Below are 21810 nucleotides of genomic sequence, written 5' to 3'. Positions count from 1 at the left end.
TGAAGGAGAGAATGATTTTAAGGAGATGGTGGCATTGTAAACAGTAAGAAAAATTCTATCTGCCATACAATTAGTAAAAATTAGCAACTGCATTTGGCTGTGCATTGCATGTCACTATGGACACTACTGTCTTCTAGGAACAGCTGCAGACTAACTGCAATAGCCTGTGAGAAACCATTCTTTATCAGAAGTGGCCCAAAGACTGCCAAAAGGTCAAGAACTAAAGCAAAGCACACCTCCTTACACTCAGCCAAAATGCATATCCTGCAGTCAGATCAAGAGTTCTTTGACTACTCTGTTAGATGGGTCCATCTGCAAAAAATACCTTATTGCAGGGGAGCAGTGCCTTGAGAATGGACAAAAAGGAATTTATAGAAGAAAATCACTTTTCTAGGCAAGTGATGCTATGCTGTCACTCTCTGATGAAGCACACATAGATCACTTAGCTGATATGATGCTTGCATTTGGTAAGAATGAAAAGGACAAACAGGAAGCATAATCAAATCCAAAAGTGGCCAGGAAAGAATATGCAATACATACCATTTGCTTATTTGCAAGTGGACCCATCATATCCCCCTGCTCAGTACTTGCTTCAGTACATACCTAGGCAGCTTTTATGGTCTTCTGGAAACAACAGCAGAAGTTAACAGACAACACAGAATTATGATTCTTTGTTACAGTTCCTCAGTGCTAAATCACTCTTATTCCCCTCTTAGGAGACAAAATCTGACAGTAGTTCATCTGGGACATGTCTCTGGTTATTTGACTGGAACAATCAGCTTCTTGAAGGACAATATAGGAAGTCCTTGCATTTTCCTGATGACTGTTGGTAACAAGCACAGAACAGTTCAGAGGGCACATAAAGGCAGCTATGACCAGTATCACAACAACAGAAATATGCATTCCCACTGCTAATGTTGGATGACATAAGCCACCAAGTTTATTTCGATATATGATTTCACTTAGTGAGGTGGTTTCCAGATATTCATTCTTTTCTAAACTGGAAGAGTATAAGGATCGGTTTTTTTGTGATTACAAGAGAGCTCTTTGGAAAGCAATTCTGTGATATTTGCAACCTGAAGAGATGCTGGAAAACTTTTGGTGGTCTCAGAACAAGGTCACTACTCATAATGCTCTTTTTTCATCATATTTCCTTTTTTATCATTGCAAATATTTGTGAGCTTCTTTGAACTGTTCCACCAAACAACTCTCTTCGCCTGCCATTGCAAGCCCTTGGATGCTCCATGAATCCAATGTCCAGACTGTTTGCTCCACTGCACAGGAATGCCATCATGCTGAGAGTTGTTTGGCAACACCTGCCAGTGATGACTCTGTTTTATAACAGTCCATTAGCACAAAGTTCTTAATGAAAATGAAAGTTGGTAATGAAGCCAAAAGGCAACAGCAGTCTCTAGTCTGGGGAGGGTAATTAAGCAAGAAGAGACGGAGAGACTGAAGAACAAAATTAACACACAGAAAAAGAAAAAAAAAAGACCTGGTACTGCATTAGCACTAATGTGGTTATGACAAACTATCCAGTGTCCTTTATGGAAGCATTTTGTTTGCATTTGGTGGACTATATTTTAATTGCTAGCTGATAGAACAACAGCTTATTGCTCCCTCAGAGATACAGATGTCACCTAGAGCAACACACAGAAGATTTCAACATGGAGTAGATGAAGAAAATGAAGGAAATCTATGTATCTGTATCATAATACATCCACGCTTTGGAGAAGGGAGAAATTTCAGTTATTCTCCTTTCAGTTGCTATCTCATGTTCACTAGGTGTGGAAGAGAAAGACTGGCTCCCCTGAATGGTTTACTTTGAATAAAATTGTCAAAAATCAGTGGCTTACATCTTTCCATTTGCTAAAATACTCTATAAGCTGCTCCTAAAGTCATGCATAATATTAACCATCAAGACCTTTCAAAATACTTACAAATTGCTTGGCATATCTCCTCAGAAGGTCCTCAGAAATTTAGTCTAGGTGCAGCTTATCAGGTCTCTCTACAGATGAATTATCCACCTACTGCTTTATGAAGGATGTCATGGCACTTACACAACATTTATGCTGTTTTCCATCCACACTGATGATTGAAATTCTTTCCATTCTACTCAAATCTACACATTTCATTAATATGTCATTTCTTCCCCTCTTTGTGATCACTAAAAAAAGCACTAGACAGAAATGACAGTAACTTCCAATTTGTCTAGCCTTCTCAGTTCATGAAAATGCTGTTGCATTTTGAATTACTAATTTATTTTAGAAAATTCATGTTAAAGCCAAATTTTAATTGTGGGGTTTTTTAAAGTAGGGCATTTTGTCAAATAACACATTGGAGTCTAAACAATCACTCTCTTCTTTTCATCCGCTAATTCTGTAACTGAGTCCAAAAGTAATCAAATGTCCTCTATGAATTTTGTTTATTAAATGCCACTGATAATTGCTCAGGGTTCTGTTACTCCTTATAGCTACAAAGTCATTATTTTAATATTGTTTCCATTATTTTATTAGATGCTGATAATGCCTTTAAGAAACAGTTTAAAAGCTAATTCAGGCAATTGTTTGGGGAAGGACTCAAATTAAGCCATGCACAGAATCTAACTGTTGAGAAGCTGCCATAGCTTTCGATTCTCCTAAGAGTATAATATAAAGGACCAGAAGAAACATGAGCAGACAACAGCTAGAGGCTATATTATGATCATTATGCTATTGTAATACAGTTAAGGCATACACACAATGTACCACAGCTTTTAGAAAAATCCAGAAAGGTTTAACAGCCTAACAGATCAAAAGACTGATGATCCCACTGTCTATGGGTTTGGCTAATTTTTATGTATTTCATTATCACCTTATACAGCACAAAGGTATCTCATGCACTTCAGGGTCTCACACACTAGAAGTCATACTAGGAAAGGTGTACTTAAATCTTTTTCTTTGAAGTAATGCCTGAAAGGTGGCAGGGAAAGAGTTAGGAAGGGGAAAATATGAATCCCCAATGCCTTGTGATAGAACAAGAGGAATTTTCGCTTTCCTACTCTAAGCAACTCACCATGCCAACATGTGACAGCAAGAGGTACTAGGATGGATTAGAGACTCTGACACTCCCTGCCCCATCCCCAAGGGACCAACTACCCCTGATCCCACTGAAAATCTATATGAACATTTCTAACCATTTCCAGCAGCGGCACCAGCAGAGAGCTCTGCCAGATAGCAGAACAGCCTCCTGCCTGCTTTGGGAAAATCAAACCTCTCTAGGAGTGGATTGAATAACTGTCTCTGTTTACAGATGTTTATGTGCCATCCCAGCCATCACCAAGTAAACACCTGAACCTAGGCAATCACTGGCCTGTACCTAGAGACTGGCTTGGAATAAATATGCAGCTCAATAAAAAGACAGATAATCTTGTAATAAGAGACTCATAAATCAATCTTCTTGTTTCACTGTTTCCTTCCTTATTTCAAAGCACTCTCTTAACAAAGTGAAATCTCTATGTACAATGAAGTTAATATCCCCATTTCCTGGCAAGCCAGTGTCTCAAATGCAGTAGGGACTTTTAAATTAATATTATATGCCTGTGAAAGACTAGGAAAATGCAACAGAAGCAAATTCTACATTGCCTAAGAATAATATAATTGCTTAGGCCAACTTCTAAATGGGGCTTTGATGTGCCTTGCTGTACCTAGTTTGTTCAGCTGAAAGCTTGCTCAGCTCAGTAGCTCTGTGCCAACACGAATCTGAGTCTCTGGGCTCTGTTCCCAGCCTTTCCTCTATGGAAAATCAGGTAGCCTCTGTCCTTCACTGTCTTCTGTCAAATGGAAAATACTAAGTGCTCTGAGTGACTACACAGTACCTCCTGTTCACAGCTCTACCAGTGTATCTTGTTTCTAGCTCTGCTGTCCCATAACTTGCTGAAGTCCAGAGTGATGTGCACTAACCTAATGCTGAGTCTGAGCAGTGGGATGGCATCAGTGCCTTAGACCAGGGCACCAGAGGGACCCAGCTCTGCATGGCAAGTCAAAGCAAGGCAGAACTGAGGTTTCAGTGGTAGAGCTGTGGGACAACAACAGCTGTACTACAGCTCCAAATCTAGTCACACAGGCAGGATAACATAATGGGACACTTTAAAATGTGTTTGGCATAGATGGAAAGATACAGACAGTTATTCTCTAAAAATATACTTGGAACAAAATAGATTTTTTAATCATAGCTATCCATCAACAAAAACAAGGTAAAGCAAACTGAGACACTAAGAATAAAATCAGAATAAAATATACAAGAGAAATAATGATCACTAGGTAGAAAGAGAACAGAGGCTTAGGCAGTCATCATTATGGAACTACTGAACGAGAATACTGGAATTATCATGGAAAACTTTTATTTATAACTTCTGAACATATAACATATAACATATGGTCAAAGCTTGGGAACTCACAGTTCCTGTTTCCATGAGCCAAAGACACTCCCACCAATCAAAGGCAACAAATGCATTATAAGAGAGAAAGAGTAGTATTAAATGAATTATATGAAAGGTTAACAAAAAAATACTGGAGCTCTCAAAAAGGCATGCACCAATGCCACTGCAATAATTCCACCCCAATTCATCATGTGGACTTGACAGGGCACCATCTCCCCATTTCCACTTATACCCCAGCTCACTGCTGTCTGACCCTCAATTGACAGAAGCACAGAACTGCTTCAACTCAGAATGTGTAAAGTTAGGATATGTCTGATCCTTACCACAAAAGCCATGACAACAAATATTAACTGGCTCTTTCTTGGTACATGTAACATAGAAGGGTAAAGACAGTCGTAGCCACTGTTCTGACTGTGGTCCCTAAGAACAGAGCTGAAAGACTTGAGTGGATGGGAGCAGCACACACAGTGGTAAAACACAAAGTGGGAGCAGTAGCAAAGGTAGAACAAAATAGTCTTTACCTAGGTCACTTCTCTGCAGAAGATCTGACACTAAGATGAAACATTTTAGGTTTCCCCTTTTCTACCAGCATTTTATCTGCCCATTAGACAGAGAGAGAAGTAATAGAGAGACAGAAATAACTCAAAACATCTGAAATAATTTGTGACCAAAATGTGGGGCATAAGAATATTCTATCCTTTTGTACTTACTACCCAAAAACCAAGTACACTTACAGAGTAATTAATTTCATTTCATGCAACATAAGACAAGAAACTTATCACCACTTCCATTTCACACATGGACAAGCTGAGGTTCACTGTGGGCAATCAGAACAGCCTGAACCAAAATGAGAGCAACCAAGAACTATACTGAAGACTGTAGATCTTGGGCCTTAACACTACCTTTCCTTTCTCAGCATGACCTCCTCCCAAGCTGAGATGCTACTTTTCCATATTCAAAGGTATTACTTTCCTCCCTAGAGAGACTTGAAGGCTGAGCTGGCTTCTTTCTCTTTGCTTAGAGAATAAAAAAGAAACCACATCCACAAACACACTCCAAAGGCAGTCTTATTTAATCCCAGTGTAATTCCCACTGCTCTTTCTTAATCCTTTCACCTGTGAGATAATTGCCAGCATTCTGGGAAGAACTCAATGCTAATCATAGACTTGCATAAAAAGAGACAAAGAACCAGATAAAACAGTCCAAAGGATATCGCAAGGTCTGATTTAATCATGCATACATATATCCATTCCAGACACCCTGCTGAAATAGCCTCTTTCACAACAGATGAAAGGTCTGCTAATGGGCCTGGAGGAGAAGGCCATGAAAAGCTATGTCAGTAAATAAAGGCTTTAGTCTTGTCTTACTGCATTGTGGAGTGAGACATCACAAAAATCAAATACTAAAATAAGCTACCAACAGTAACACCTAGTTGTCTAATCCTCAACAAAACGTCTGTCGGGATATATTCCCATTTTACTCTGTCCAGAAAACCAGTGTTCACAACAGATTCCTCTTCCACCATTTTAGCTAGGACACTCCCCTCCCAGATAAGACTATGTATGTTTGTACTACTCTTCCTTCTGCTTCCCTTCCCTCTTTCCACTGCTGCTGCACTTCCTCTTCACTGAAAAAAACATTTCCACTCCTTGAACTATTTAAACACCTTAGTTCTTTTCCATTTGCCCTAAAATTTCATGCCTTCAAAAAGAAACCGACATTGAATTTGTGTGCTCATATGTACTTTCCCAACAAAAACCTTACAAAGCACACTTAGGGCACCTTTGCATTGATAACTTATTCCCTTCTGTAGAATTTTTTTTACAGAGAATGTGTCATTTCCCTTTTGCAAAATACGATTGCTATTTTTGTGGTCATGTACATGTTTATCAATAGATAAATACGTTTTAATCTTTTTAGAGTATTGCTTTAGCAAGTGGAATCTAATTGGGAGAGTCCGTGGTATAGGAGGCAAGTTATTTAGTAGTTTATAAAACAGATTGCACTGGTGCTTAGAGCAACAGGAATGGACAAGAGAACTCTGGCATTTATTGCCTGTTCTCCTCCAGCTCTCTCCATCTCTCTATGCTTCTGCTCATTCAACTGTAAAACAAGGAAAACAAATAATTAACCTTCTTGCTGGACGGATGTGAAGCTGAATGATAATGCTTTGTACTCGCTGTGTATTGTTTTCAGGACACACTCTAAGTGTCAATGCAGCAGCTCCTTGTGCTTTTGTCCCCACTCCATTGCTGCAGAGGCACAAAGGCCCAAACAATTCCCAGGGAAAGTCACTGCAGAGCCAAGAACACACCTCTCACTTCTGAGGTCTCTTCACTAAGCATGATGCTGTGCAGGAATGTACTCCAAGTATTTATATGACACCAGTTCAGGAGGTTGGTGAGTTGTCAACATGCTGCATGTGCTTTGCTGATGACAAAAAATCAGCACACAGAAAAAAGAGATTTTTTTCACGAGATTCACAGATAGATATGGCTATAGAAGGGAAGAAAAGCAATCACTCATAAGAATGGAGGTCATAATTCAGTATCTTTTAAAATGAACTGCTGAGAAATGGACAACTGGAAATCCCAGCAAATAGAGCTGTAACAAGCTCAAGGCCAGAAAGAAGGGAATCAGTGTTTATCCACTGTGCTTATCAATATGAAAACTTGTAAAGAGGTTTCAATCTCCAAAATCAGTCAGAAGGGAGAAGAGCCAAAGACAAAATGATTTCTGAAATAAATTTATTTTCAGTTATTTTTGGAAGACAAAAAGGAGGGACATTGGTACGTTGGAAAGCTGACAAAAATCATTATTCTCTGTAAATTGCTTTGACATTGTATAGGCAGTGACCTTCACAGCACTACCAGTTTAATGGCATTTACTTCAGCAGTAGCTGATTTCACTATTAAACAGGGATGCATAGCACAAGATTACACAACTAAATCACTCTTGTAAATATTTAATATCGTTGCCTTTCTTTTTTTTTCCCCTTTTAACAAATCACTATCAAAGGCAGAGCACACAGTAGAAAATACATTTATTTATTCTATCCTGGAAAAAGCTTAGTGCTCATGCATTTTATCTATCTAGTTCTCCAAATGACTTTGACACTTGAAAGCCCTTGTGATCAAAACAGTCTGAAGGAAGGCAATTTTGCAACCATTTAAGAACTGATTTCATGCACTGATCAACATTTACCAAACTTGCCTTATGGAATAGCACAAAGTTTAACCCAGCAGATTGATAGCAAACACCTGAAGGAGAAAATTAGTAAGAAAACTGCACTGCTTTAAATAAAAGTACCTTAGAGAGCAAAAAGAAAGAAAATCAAAGATTCTTCTCTTCCCTGACACCAAAAAAATAAATCAGCACTTGGGAAATCAAAGGGAATTCTCATACTTCTGCCTGATAATACAGTAAGTGCATCCACCACATAATACTTCCATTCCATTATGGACATACAGTCCATAATGTCCAGTGCATTTCCTGCAGCATAGCAGGAAATGAAGTGTCCACAGATTTCTCTTAAAATACCTCTCTTTTAAAGACGTAGTCAATAGAGAGAACAAATAAAGTACAAGAATGTAGCAAAGAAAAATTACTAATGTGTGTCTCCAGTATCATATCTTAATATAAAATGGACTGATAAATTGAAATGTAGAGCCTGGAATTAAGTACTTCGAAGTATAGCAAGTAATTTCCAAAGAGAGCCTTACAATCTGAAAATTCTGATTTTTCCAACTTTAGGCAAAGATTTTTTTCCACAATCTGGCATAAATGTCTGTCATATTGTAGCAAAAATTATATTCTGTTCAAACTTCCAATGATCAATGCCATAAAGTGTTCTTTATAACAGTATTTCATGAGACAAGTTACAAAAGTTATGTTTCTTTTCAACAGTTTCACAACAGGGGAAAGACAAATCAATGAATATTTAGGAACTGAAAAAATTCTGGGGAAAAAATAATTTGGCAAATTGAAAAAGGAAAAAACACATGCAGAACGCAGCTTGCACACATGCCTACAGACCTCTCTGAGACTGCAGAGTAAGAGTATCAAAAGCAAATAGGAAAATGGTCAGATAAATGTATTATTTGGTCGATGGAGCTGGCCAGCCCTGCAAGGCACTGCTGCCTGAAACATGCGTGCCTTCGTCGGAGCTGGGAAATGCAAATGCACAGCAGTGCCAGGGCTGCCCTGGCTTTTATAAAAGCTTGCAGCATCTTTAATCTAAAGGAGAGCCTGTAATCCCTGTGCTGCGATGCAGCAACGTGCTCTCCCCTCACAGGACAAGCCAACAGCTATGCAAGATCCTTTTATCAACATTCACAGGGTTGGAAAATAACTGTTCACAGTTTGATTCCCAGCATTATCGAGTGAACCAAGAAACGCTCAGAGAACAGGCAGCTGAATACACATGAAAAAGACAAAGGTTCTTCAGTGATATTTATTCTAGCCAAGTTTTAATATTTCAAGGCTTACGGCAACTAACTCTTTACATAATCAAATGTAATTATCTGATCCCAGCTGGTGATCAGAACATTCATCATCAACCTGGTCATTATTAATATACCAGCAATTAGGGGAATAAAGGTGTATGCTTCATAATGCTGGCTTAATACAATTCACTATACTGAATACCCAGCTCTCTTTAAAATACAATTATTTTAACATTTTATACATTTTTGTTACTACTACTACTACCAATGAAAAATCACAAAGATACAGTATTTTAGAGAAAATACTGAATTTTTTTTTTTTTAAGTCTTGAATAGAAAGAATTTGGTCAATTAAAAGGAATCATGTTTTGCTTTAGAAATAATCTGACCCATAAGCAATTCCCCAAACAAACTGATTTGAGAGAAAAGCTCGATTAAAATGCATGCAATTGACAGAAACAAATAGTAAACACTTACCTACAAATATTACATATCATCTTCCTGCTCTACTGTAGGAGAGGAGGTGATTTCTCAGGCACCACTGTGTGGTACTGCTTGGCAAATGCTACTGACTTTTTAATGGTGACAACTGTGTACACAAATCCTAAAAGTACCAGTTCTGTTTAAAGCTTTTCCTCACAAAGCAATGCTGGTAAAAAAACGTTTCTGCTAAATGCTTTGCAGTGTTTAACAAGAGAACTAAGGCCATAATTTAGGGAGAATGATCCAGAATCCCCCAGGTTAGTGTTGGAACAGTTTTAGAGTCAGATTCTTCCCTGCACTATTTCTTTCACATCAGTGCATTTCCTCTGCTTCAGTAGCAGGTAAACCACAATAAAACACTTCCAGAGCAGTGAAGAATATGGCTCTTAATATCATTGCATCAAAACTCTCAGTATAAAAATCACATCTAGAATAAGACCAATATCTCACGGAAAATCCTTCTATAACAGAATCTGGGGACTTTATCCCTGCAGGTACACAACACATTCCCAAGTGCAAAACACCATTAATTTCTATAGGCTTCTGCAGCTGTTTAGGGAATGCAGTAGACTCAGCACAGCAACTAGCAGGGTAGGTTATCAGGAACCAAAATTTTAAAACAAAAAGGCTTTCAAAACAAATGAATATGCCACAACCTGTGAGAGCTGCATTCACACCTGATTCCTTGCTTTCTGCAGTGGTATTTTCTATTATGTTCCCTTATTTCACAGCCTACCAGCACTAATTTCTATACATGCACTCAAAACTATCAAGGCTCTTGAAACAAATGAGGAAATGAAAACCGGCATGAGAAGGAGCTCTAGCTCCATGAAAGGGCAAATACAGCCAAAAAAATGAAGAGTTCTGGATGTCACAGGAAGATGTGCTTTGCCAAAATCAGAATCAAAACCTACAACACTGATGGGGGGGGAATCACACACCATCAGACATGAATTAGTAACTGACACACATGACCTTATTCACACTAATAGTTTTACAACCATTTGCATGGCGTGTTATTCCCTGATCTCTAGTCAAAATATTTACCAGCTGGTAAAGCACAGCAAATAAGGCTGCTTTTTGTAAGCTCTTATTTTTATGTACAAGATCCATCTTACATAGCGCATATTTTCTAAACTGTTCAATACCATAATGTTATCTCTCTAGTCCACAGAAGGCCACAAGAGCCTTAAAACAGGAAATTCCCCTCTTTCACAGGGTTTCCTATTTTTGCAAAACTGTCTGATGTGTGTGACAGGGTCTATTTCAGTTCCTGATGGCATTATCATCACTTTCCTGCATTACCATAAAGCCCAGGAAATAAGCTATTACCTACCATACTCCTCCCAAACGTTATCACAGACAATCATGCACTCACAAACTAGCATTAACTGTGAGAATTAGAGTCCCTTAAACTGCAGCTGTTCCTTCATTCCTAAATAGGTTCTTAGATCAAAACTTCTCCCTGACTGGTCTCATTACTGAATGTCCATTTCAACTTGAAGAAGATCACTTCAAAAAATTTTATGTTTTACAGATAATATTTCTTCCCTGTAATACAACAGGCAGGTAAGTAATATTAAAATTAAGAATTTTTCAAAAAATACAGTGGATGTTTTAGCTTTCAGATTTGTGAGTTGAAATTTTGCCTTCAAATCATCTCTGTCGAAAGAAATGAACATGTAATTTTGATTTTCTGTTTCTAGTTTCTCTTATTTTCAGAATCTCAAGCTTCAGTTATTTAAGGGAAAGATGTTCTATTTATTTTTAAACGACAATACTAACTGCATTTGCTGTTAAAGGCAAAACTTAAATCCTAGATTTAATATACATGCTGGTGTTCTTTTCAGCTAAAACCCAATGCCCTAGAAGGGTCCAAAGCCCTACAACCCTATATTCTACTATTATCAAAAAACCCGACAGATTATTATGTTCCATTTCCCGCTCTGTTTCTTTGTCTCTTTGTTACCATCCACTGGAAGGGCTTCAATCTGCAGAGAAAACACACTTTCAAATCTAAACTGAAAAACCTAAATGTCAGGAAAATGCACACTGTCTCTTTAAGAGTCAACAGTAAATTAACTTGCCCATAACAGTGCAATAATTAGCAGTTAGTAGCTTATTAAATGGATGGCAAAGGCCAAGCTGCCATCTGGGATCTCCAGTTTCTTGTGATTGTTATTATGTCAAGATGTGCAACTTGCATTAGCTTTCATGTCACTGCGCTTGCCCTTACTTTACATGTAAATTTTAATGAAACATACAGCACTTTAAAAATCAGACATCCATCAAAAGTGCTATTAGCCTGCCTTTTACAAAGCACGTGGCCTGTTTTGCTACCTCTGCATCTCTACACACCACTGAATGCCTCAAATGAAGAAAACAGAGGAAAGGCGGGGGGAAAAAAACCTTTCAATGTTATCAATTAAATACTCTCTCTGGGCAGAGAGAAACCTGAGCTTCACTGAAAACAGGAGACTACAATAGAGACTAAGATCACAATATTTTAGCTCCTGTTTATACACAACACAACCACAATGCCTTTAACTCTCACAGGAATCATTCTTCTTAATAAAAATGAAAGCCACAAAGAATCAGCTGCTTATTCACATATCAGAAAGACAGTTTTAAAACAAGGCAGAAAGAAAACACATAAGAAAAAAATTAATTACCTATAAACTACAAAATGCTTAACACATTATTAAATATCTTATGCATACACAATATTTGTAAACACACATGCTCATAAACACAAAGAAAAATAATTCAACAGAACTGTCCTATTATGTTTTTGTTCATAAATGTATTACAAAAGGTATAAAAAGAAGAAGACATCTATTCCTTTGCATTAGCTGATACTGAACATTTAAGTGACTTAATTACCCAAAATTTAGAAAATGCCATCACCACTGGAATATAAAGAAATAGCATGAATGCCTTGCAGAAATGCCACCAAATATTTTACATTTGAAATTTATCAACTATCAATCACCTCTAATTAGAATTCAAGAAATTACCTTAAAATATTCTCTTTTTCCTTAAATAAAAAATGAAACCAGCAGCAAAAATTCACTTAGCAGAAAAAATTATGCCAGTTAATCATAAAATAAATAAATAATCATAAAATAAACTGCTTGATTTTTTTTTTTAATAGTCATTAAGAGAAAAGTTAAAACTGAAAGCCACCATCCTTATAATCCTACATAGGATTTTTTTCTCACCACGGGAAAGCAAACCATTACCACACATATTTTAGAGTCCTTTCATTAATACTTTGAATTGTAGAAACCAAAACAATTCAGTATTCCCATTCAAAACCCAAATACTAAGACACCTTACAAGGCAAAGCAGAGCTGAAAAAACACTGCCAAGGCTGGCAAGACAAATGTAGTGTTGTTTTTCCCCTTGTATAATTAGACTTTTAAAGAGCACAGACAATTTAATTTGTTACTGATGTTTCACTTCAACATTTGCATAAACTCTTGGCCACTCAGCTGGACTTACTCACATACAACGATAGAACCATTTAGTCTGGAAAAGACATTTAAGGTCATCAAGTCCAACACCCAGCACTGCCAAGTCCATCACTAAACTGTGTCCATGAGCATTCCATCTACGCATCTTTTAAACATCTCCAGGACTGGCGAGTCAGCCACTGCCCTGGGCATCCTGTTCCCATGTTTGACAACTCTTTCCATAAAGAAATCCTTGCTAATATCCAATCGAAATCCATCCCTGGTGCAACCTGAGGCCATGTCCCTTCATTCTATCTCTTGTTACTGGGATGAAGAGGCAACACCCTACAACCTTGCTACACTCTCCTTTCAGGTTAGTTGTAGGGAGCAATGAGGTCTCCCCTGAGCCTCTTTTTCTCCAGGTGAAACAACCCCAGCTCCTTCAGCTGCTCCCATCATACTTGTGCTCCAAAGCCTTCACCAGCTTCCTTGCCCTTCTCTGGACTCACTTCAGCACCTCAATGTCTTTCTTGTAATGAGGAGCCCAGACCTGGACACAGCACTCAAGGTGCAGCCTCAACAAGTACAAGGGATGACCACTGCCCTGGTCCTGCTGGCTACACTATTTCTGAAGCAAGCCAATACAAATCCTAATGGTATTGCTAGTGAAAAATAACTTGAAAATATTTTCCTGATCAGTAAGGTCCAGTTATTTCCTTCTATCCAAGCCCACAAATGCTATTTCATTTTTCCTGTGCCATTACCTTCAGATCAATACTATTGAACAGCTCAGAGAAATAAGAACCTCATTCTCTGAGAGCAATGCTAAACCTTCCAAGACTTAAAAGATCTACTTCAGTTAAGAGCAGGTAGGACCAAAGCAGATAAATTTTGCAATGTGGATTATTAAACAGTGAAATTGGCCTTTGGTCCACACAATATGCATTTTAAAAGATCCCACTCTTTTTCTTCTCTCTTCTTCTTTTTTAAGAAAAAAACCTACTTCATACTGGAAATGAGTGGGCAGCTGTGTAGTTCACACTGAGTACAACTACTAATGGAAGGAAGGAGCCACTTGCCTTGGAGAAGAACCAGCAGACTGCATGGGTGCTCCAGGGTGTCCTGTGCACACCCAGAAACAGCCTCACGAGTCATTCTCTGTGTCAGAGAGGGCATCTCCAGCTCTTTGGGTTCTTGGCCCACTGGATTCCATGTGAATTTTGCTATTGCCTTTAAGAAGACAAAGGACTTAATTCACCGAAAACAGCAGATTCCCACCAAGAATACAGACCATTTTCAAAGGGGAAATGAGCCTCAGCAGACATCAGATCCAAACCAAGAGTGATACTAAAACAAAAACCACATCGTGGAAGGTAACAAAATGGCAAATAATCATTTCCCTAATAAAGACTTTCAAGAGAACAAATAATATGGAAGAAGGTGATAATACAGTAACTCCAGTAGCAAATTGAAGTTGGATATTTATTCCCTTGATATCATTTACTTGTGGGGAAGCATTAGGGAAGTAAACTTAATATAATTGTTCCTTAATTGCCAGTAGCTCTCCAGAAGAGGTCATATTCTGCAATTCTTGCCAAACTAAACAAAATTCCTTGCTCATCACATATTTACCTCACCTCCATGACAAAGTTCCATACCTCAAATAAGAACTCAATGCATTTAACCTGAAACTTCTGTTCAGATTAAAATGCAAATGATATCCAGGTGTTTGTATCTCAACTACACCACCCATTACCCCAGCATACCTACACTTCAACTTTCCAGGAACTTATTTTTAAAAAAATTAAAATCTCCTGAACATTTTAAAAACTATAGATGCAGAGAAAGCCTATTTACTGAAGTGGAAACAATTAATCAAACATTTGGTTTAAATTATGAATGCAAGGTCACAGATCGCTATATGCTGTGAAAAAGTTTTATGAAATCAAATACATCATATCCTTTGGTTACATACATGACATGAGACAGTTATTGCCAGTTTTTACTTAAAGCTACAAGAATGCCAAAAAATATGAACCTTCCATGCAAGCACTAAAGGCATCTGGTACCATTTTCTCTGTGAGCTGAAGGCCATGTGTGGGTTCAAAAATTACAGTCTGAGCCCTCTGAAAGCAATGCCATTTTTCACACAGACTGATGGCTCTCTGACAAAACCACTTGCTATAACTAGAGCTAAAAACCACACAGAGCTGGGAATTGAAATGATATTTTCACTCAGTGACACACTAAACTAAGTTTCAGTACATATGAATTTATTGTGGGCTATATGTTATAATCCTCATGCCTACCAGCTCAGTTAGGAGATTTGCCTTGGAGAAGGCTTTCAGCTTAGTCCTACACAGGCTGCCCTGAAGCAAAAATGCCACCCAAGAAAAGAACATGAACTAACATCACACAAGACTTGCCCTGATCTATGACGATCCTTAAACCACACTAAGCCATACATCAGCTAACTGAATTATTGGCAGCTGTGTTGAAGCACAGTAACATTTTATATGGTCTGCTTAGAGCTTCAGATTCTCATATTTTTAACAGTGTACATATGTGATTATTATGTTCTGATGTTCACCTCTTGCTGAGAAGATAGCTCTGAGTACAGGTTAGGTATTACCCTCCATTGGCCAAGTTTAGAGTGAATAGAAAAACTATGAAATTAATTATTGGAATATTTTTCCAACCTCAAAATAGAACAAATAATATTGATTACATAATGTATTCCATCACAGAGAGTTCAACAATACCAAATTGTTAGAAGAAAGCTGGACATCAGAAAAATGAATCATGCAAATTAAGGTGTTTAATATGCCATTGTGCTCCCCAGAATTCAGGTATTACAGGAGTAGTAATTATTGAGCAGAGATGGCTTGTGCCTCAAAGGAAAGCTATTATGAACAAATCCTCTGAGCTCATACGCCTCCCAAATCCATAGCTGCACAACTAGTCACTTCATTCCCCAGTGTCTTACCAGCATGGACAAAAGCAACATCCTCCAGCATGTTCAAATCATGCTAATAAATAGATCAGATCTTTCAGCAGTGTATTCATTGGAACAGAGTAAGCTTCAGCATAACAAAACCCTTTAATCTTTCTAATTGGAAACTATGATTAAAAAAAAAAGATTTTTCTCAAGCCATGTTTATAATTTATCAATCTCCACTTTTCCTTCCAGTCCAAACTGAAGACCCATAGCAAGTTTACAGCATTTTGCCTTTTTGGCAGTTTTGATAAGGGATGGATGACTGCCCTCAGCAGCCTAAGATAGGTGTGAGCTGCTGAAGAGCAAGCTGGAGCCCCAGAGCAGTCTAGCATGCTCTGAGCTGTACTGGGCTGCAAAGGAAAGGAACCTCTCTGTTTAGCAGGGCTGATTACTTCTGCTTCCTCTGCAGCTTTTTTGCAACTCAATTTCTCTTTGCAAAACACCTTAGCAGTACCAGAAATGATGGGAAACCGAGCCAGGGGAAGAAACAATAGCTCAAAACCCCTCAATTTTGAAGAGTACTGGACAACCCCAGGTTCTGCCACTACCAACACCCAAATTAGCAAAATTACCAGCAGTGGCATCACTGTAGTGCAAGTGTCAGCAGGATGAGCTCACTGCCTATGGCTCTATCCTTGACTGAACTGACAATCCTTTTGCACCCAGCATCACCAACTACAGGTGGCCTGACACTGCCCAGCCCATATTTAGTGTGAATAGGGAGAAAATAATATCACTTAGGAAGGCCTCAAAGCATCAATCTTAGTAAATATTTCCTCCATAATTCAGTACAAATATTGTTATGAGACTTTTAAAACTAAAGGCATTAAGTTCCAATATGAAACGCATTCATAAAAATACACTTTGCCCATCAACAAACATTTTACAAGCAATGAAGTCTTAGAAAGAATATGATCTCTACCTTTACTTCTACCTACAGACAGGAAGGTGTGTGTCCAGTTAAGAAGAGGAACAAGAGAGGTGTCCACCACGGAGGAGGCAAAAGAGAAGAGAAGGAGGAAGCATAAAAAAAACCAGAAAAAAATATGTCACTGGCCATACTTAGAAAAACAAGGAAATGAGCATATTTATCTAGCAGCCAAACCCAACAAAACACAATGTCAAGGGGAAAACGAGAGACACACCACAAATAAAGCACAAAGCAAAGTTTAAACCACTGACAGTAAATCAGAAGCTGCCTGGTTAAGCTTTAATTTGATTTTCTACTGAGAAATGCAAACTGCTCATGCAATACCACGCCAGTGATATGCCTCAATCCACGTCAAATTCAAAACAGCAAGGGAAACAACAGAATAGGACAGGAAAAAAATAAATCTCATGGTAATATATTTGCTAAACACATCTCACCTACCAGAGCTAATGTATTTGTATATAATGTTGACATTGCATATTTACTCACATATATACATTTACATATTTTATATCCATCGTATTTTTATAGAGAGTAAATATTTGTCAAAAGGCAGTATCTGTGAGTTTGTTGGCAAGAAAGGCGAAGCCACTCTTCCCTGATGTGTTCTAGATAAACAAGGGTGGCTAAAGTTGCCAGAAGCCAATAGTTTTCACATTTTTTGCCAGATGAGGGAGTATAGAAAGTGCTGATGACTGGCCTGAGTAGGTCATGCAAGTCTTCATGAGCCAGCTGGGTTGCAACTTGTAATTTAAATGTCCAAGTGCAACGGCTTACATAATCCAGTGCTAAATCACATACTACAAAGAAATGTTCGGTGTTATTGAGAATGAAATTGGCCATCAACTGTTCTGATCACTTCCAACATGCCTTCCTCTGTCTAAACAGCTTGCCATACTCAGCTGCACCCTGAGCAAGTAGGACATGTCTGCTGGATGATCCTTCAATCAGCATGACCTCTGAGCCATGAGCCCAGTTCACAGTAAGTGGGGACAGAGAAGGGGCTCAACACTTTCTAGAGTTTAGTCAGATGCTCCATATGCTAAACATCGTGGTCTTGACACCCACCTATAAAGAGCCCAATTTTCCTACCTTTCCTACCACACAGGGATGGTAAGCAGTATAGAAACTGATAAGTAAGCCCCTCCTTCACCTCTGATTCTTACCTAACCTTTCATGACCTCAGAGCAGACATCTGTCTTGAAAAACAGAATAAAAACTGATTATGTCTTAACTCTTTCTACATTTCACTAAGATACATAGTAATTATGTCTGCTTTACTCAAGCACCTAATTAATCTCTAGCCATCAGAGGCATTGTGTAATATCTTACTAACTCCTTGGGCTGTCTATCCTCAGATACAGACTTAATGCCAAAAAAGCTTTTGAGTCAAAATTTTCATTTCCTCCCCATAGGCCAAACACTTGGTCTGTTCTTCCTAGTGTACCACTTGAACACACCTTGCATTAAGTCATTTCACTCTGGCATTCAAAACACTGGAAGGCATCAGGAGTGCTGCTAACTCCTGAGCACCCATGTCAGTAAGACACTGGCACTGGCAGAGGAAAACACAACCACAATTCTCCTTGCTCTACCTGTTCTCACCAGCTTCTTACTCCACACCCTCGCAGTGCAAAATAGGACTAATTATCCCATCCTGTCACAGCCAATAGATCTGTAACTCAGTGCAGGCTGAAATATTAAAATGTGATCTATGATCTGGGCCTAGATCCCATTTGTAGCCCAGTATGGGGTTAGTCCTGTTGTTCTTCTCAACCATTTTGTTCTGTATGTATTAGATTATTTTAAATTGCAGACACAGGACTTACAGGCCATTATATGCAAATTTCCTCAGGATTCATAATGAGTTATGATCATGCTACAAGGGCTATTAACATACTTTTTGTAATAATTGTACTCTTAAAATAAAAACCAACATTGAGGTCTACATTTAGTAGGCAGAAGTGGGAGTCATTACAGCTGGCACAAAAAGAAAGAAATAGCAAGATAAAGTAGTTGGTAGGCTGCTTGGAAGAGGGATGCATACCTTTTGCTTGATTACCATTATCATGGAATCATTTCATGCTCCCTCCTGGCCATCTGAGTCCTAGGTTGACAAGAAGCCTTGGCTCATGAGACACAGAGGCAAAAATGCAAATGGCTTGACTGGCATTCTATAAGCTTAGTTGCTTTTATTATGCAAAGCCCTGCCCAGAAAAGGAGCAGGAACAAAGCTCTTTCACGATCAGTGACAGAAACAAAGAAAAAGTTGAAGGACTTACCTTGTTCACTCAACATCAGGTGTGAGAGGCCTGAGAGATAGAGAGAGAGAGAAAGAGGAAGTAAGAGAAATAGAACAAAACTGAAAGAAGCAGCAATATCCAAGCACACTAGTGGCAGTCCAATACCTATCAGGATTGGAGCTCACATACTTGAACTAGACCAAGTATGGTTGTAGCACACAGAGCACAAACGTTTGCAGGTGCTGCTTTCCACACTGAGCAGGAAAGCACCTGTCACTGGTAGAAAAAACCTGCTGCTAATTGCAGAACTGTGTCTGAGGTTCAGCACACCCCCTGGAGGTGGGGGTAACTCCAGAGGCACCGCACACCACTGTAGCTAAATGGGCTGTGAAAGGCAAGGTCTGCAGTGACAGTCTGCAGTGAGCTGTTGCTCCTCTGGAGAGATACAGAAATAACTTCTCCTCAGCTAAAGACTTTAAATTCAAGTTTGCAGTGGTCAGTAAAAGGGAGGTCATGACTATACCACGCCTGCTTCAGATGAATCCTCTGATCTCAGTGCGCACACACATGCAAAGCTATCATTATTGAACATGTGGCTTCATTGTGTATTTTTAGGAGTCTGTCAGCACTGCTCACACTTGCTAATTAGACACCAGTACACCAGGCATAGCAAGGACTAAAAAAATTACCTGACACCTATTTAAGTATACCTCCACACCATTTCTGGAAAGAACTGCAGATTCAGTTTCCTAGGACAGTGTGTTATTTTATGGCTCTATAGCTAAAGCTAGTCTTCAGTTTCAGAATTGAAGGTAAGGCCAGAAAGCAGCACAGTTCCCCTCAGCAGAGACAGTCACTGTCAGCTCTGCAGATGAGGCTGTAGTGTTTACTAGAGCTACTCTACTCTCTGATAATTCTTTCTGGCACAAACCTTCTTTGTTTCAATCAAATTATTCTATGTCTAGGCCAAATTTTCAAATAGGTTTACCATACTGTATTTATACAAATATTGCTTAGATATGTCTGTGTGTATATATATCCATGCACAACCCATTAAACATGAAGTAAGCCAATTTTATGACACAAGACATCACAGAATTAATGCAATAAAAATCAAATCCTACACACTCAAGCCATGAGTTCCCTGACCCACTTCCTTAGCTGTGTTCCTTTTCACATCTCCTACTTCTCGTAACACTTAATATGGCAGGGGCTTCAACACATGCACATACACACCACACACTCTGTATTTTAAGTCAGTTTTTTAATCAAACAGGGCTGTGACTTTTTAATTTCACGGAGGCTGAGAGGTCAAATGAATGTATTAGTATAAGAATTTTCAACAAGCAGCACACTGAGTTTGAATTTGTTTATTCCTTTCTCTTTTATGGTTTTCCTTTGCGTTGGCTGAAGAAATCTAAAATCCAGATCATCCGAAGAATATGTTCACCCACAGAGAACTTCAAGCCAGATAAGGGGATTAATAATTGTACAGTCTAAGGAATGCAAATACCTTAATGTTCTTGAAGATTATTGTGGATTTAGAAAAATAATCAGAAACAACATAGGTTTAGATTCTTTTACGTCTTTTAGCTATAAATAAACCTAGCAGATTTGATACTGTAGGACACTTCTGGTTTAAATTATAATTCAGTGAATCATTTGCTCTGCTAGGAGAGTGGGTTGAATGTTTCTCTCTATTTATGGTCACTGACCCCATCATTCTTGACAGGCAAATCTTAGGTCTGATCAAATGGACACTTGAAAGTCAGCATAAAAGGCAGAAAGACAAAAGTATAATTGTTAAGACCTACAATGTACAGAATCCCTGTACCAATGCCAAAAAAATGTGAAAAGGCTAGAAGGTCTCAGTAAGACATGGCTGAACAGGGAGGGACATCAGATCCAAAGAGAGATGGGGATCCTGATGCCTTGTACACTGTGGGACAGGAAAGCCATAGCTAAGAGGCTCAGCATCAACAGGTGCAGCTCCTGGGGATGGCAGGGGTTGTGTCCACTTGGACACAAACAAAGAGGAGCCTCCAAAGAAGGTTCAAAGCAAGAACAACACCCTAAATCACACCATAAGAAGATCCATTTTCTCTCCACCAGCCACAGAGGAGCTTTAAAAATCTCAAAAGGTCAGGAATGTCAACACCCCTTTTTGTCCTTATCCCCAGAAGGCAAATGCCATGTGCCCTATCTGTCAGGCACATCAGCCAGATACATCCCCACAAGCCCTTTGCCTGCAGCTGAGGAGTGAGCACACCCCCAAATAAATGAAATGCTGTGGCCCCCAATATGGCCTTGGTTCAAGTGCCTGCAAAAGCACTTTTTGCTTCTTCACAGGTTTGAAACACCACAGCAGCCATGGCACTGGTATTGCATGTACCTCTTGATCTTCTAGTCCCAACTTGATAATGAAAGCAGGGAGATTAATGAAAAATAATGCCCTCCCCCTCAATGCTACTTTTTCCTTCTTTAAAATAGGAAGAAAAAGGAGGGTGGACCTGGAGACAGAATAAAAAGCCAGTACTGTATAATAAGTTGTCCTTCAACAGAGACCCTTATTTTAACAAAGAGAGTACCAACAGAATTACACATTCATCAGTAGATAAAATAATAATATAAATAATGAAATTAAATATCAGCTTTTCTCACCTGAAAACATTTCTGCCTTGCAATTTAAATTAGGAGTGAAAATGAGTGTATTTATCTCCAAAAAATTGTCATTAACAACCAAAATCTTCAACCATTGAGAGATAAAATCTGTGACATTTGCAACATGTGTAACAAAGGCCTCAGTCAGAGTAAATTCAACATGGAAAATGTGAA

General features: G+C 38.6%; 1 protein-coding gene across 1 annotated transcript in view; it reads right to left on the bottom strand.

Moving 5' to 3' along the window:
• The window catches only part of NRXN3 (neurexin 3), an 876168-nt gene that overhangs the window by 815161 nt on the left and 39197 nt on the right, over positions 1 to 21810 (bottom strand). Inside the window, 1 exon segment of the mRNA XM_056493583.1 lies at positions 19015 to 19044. Within this exon segment, the coding sequence (XP_056349558.1) occupies positions 19015 to 19044 (30 nt within the window).

Source organism: Oenanthe melanoleuca, chromosome 5, assembly GCF_029582105.1.
Source record: "Oenanthe melanoleuca isolate GR-GAL-2019-014 chromosome 5, OMel1.0, whole genome shotgun sequence".
NCBI classification, from domain to species: domain Eukaryota; kingdom Metazoa; phylum Chordata; class Aves; order Passeriformes; family Muscicapidae; genus Oenanthe; species Oenanthe melanoleuca.
The sequence above is the reverse complement of the archived record's forward strand: the minus strand, read 5'-3'. Positions and strand labels throughout refer to the sequence as shown.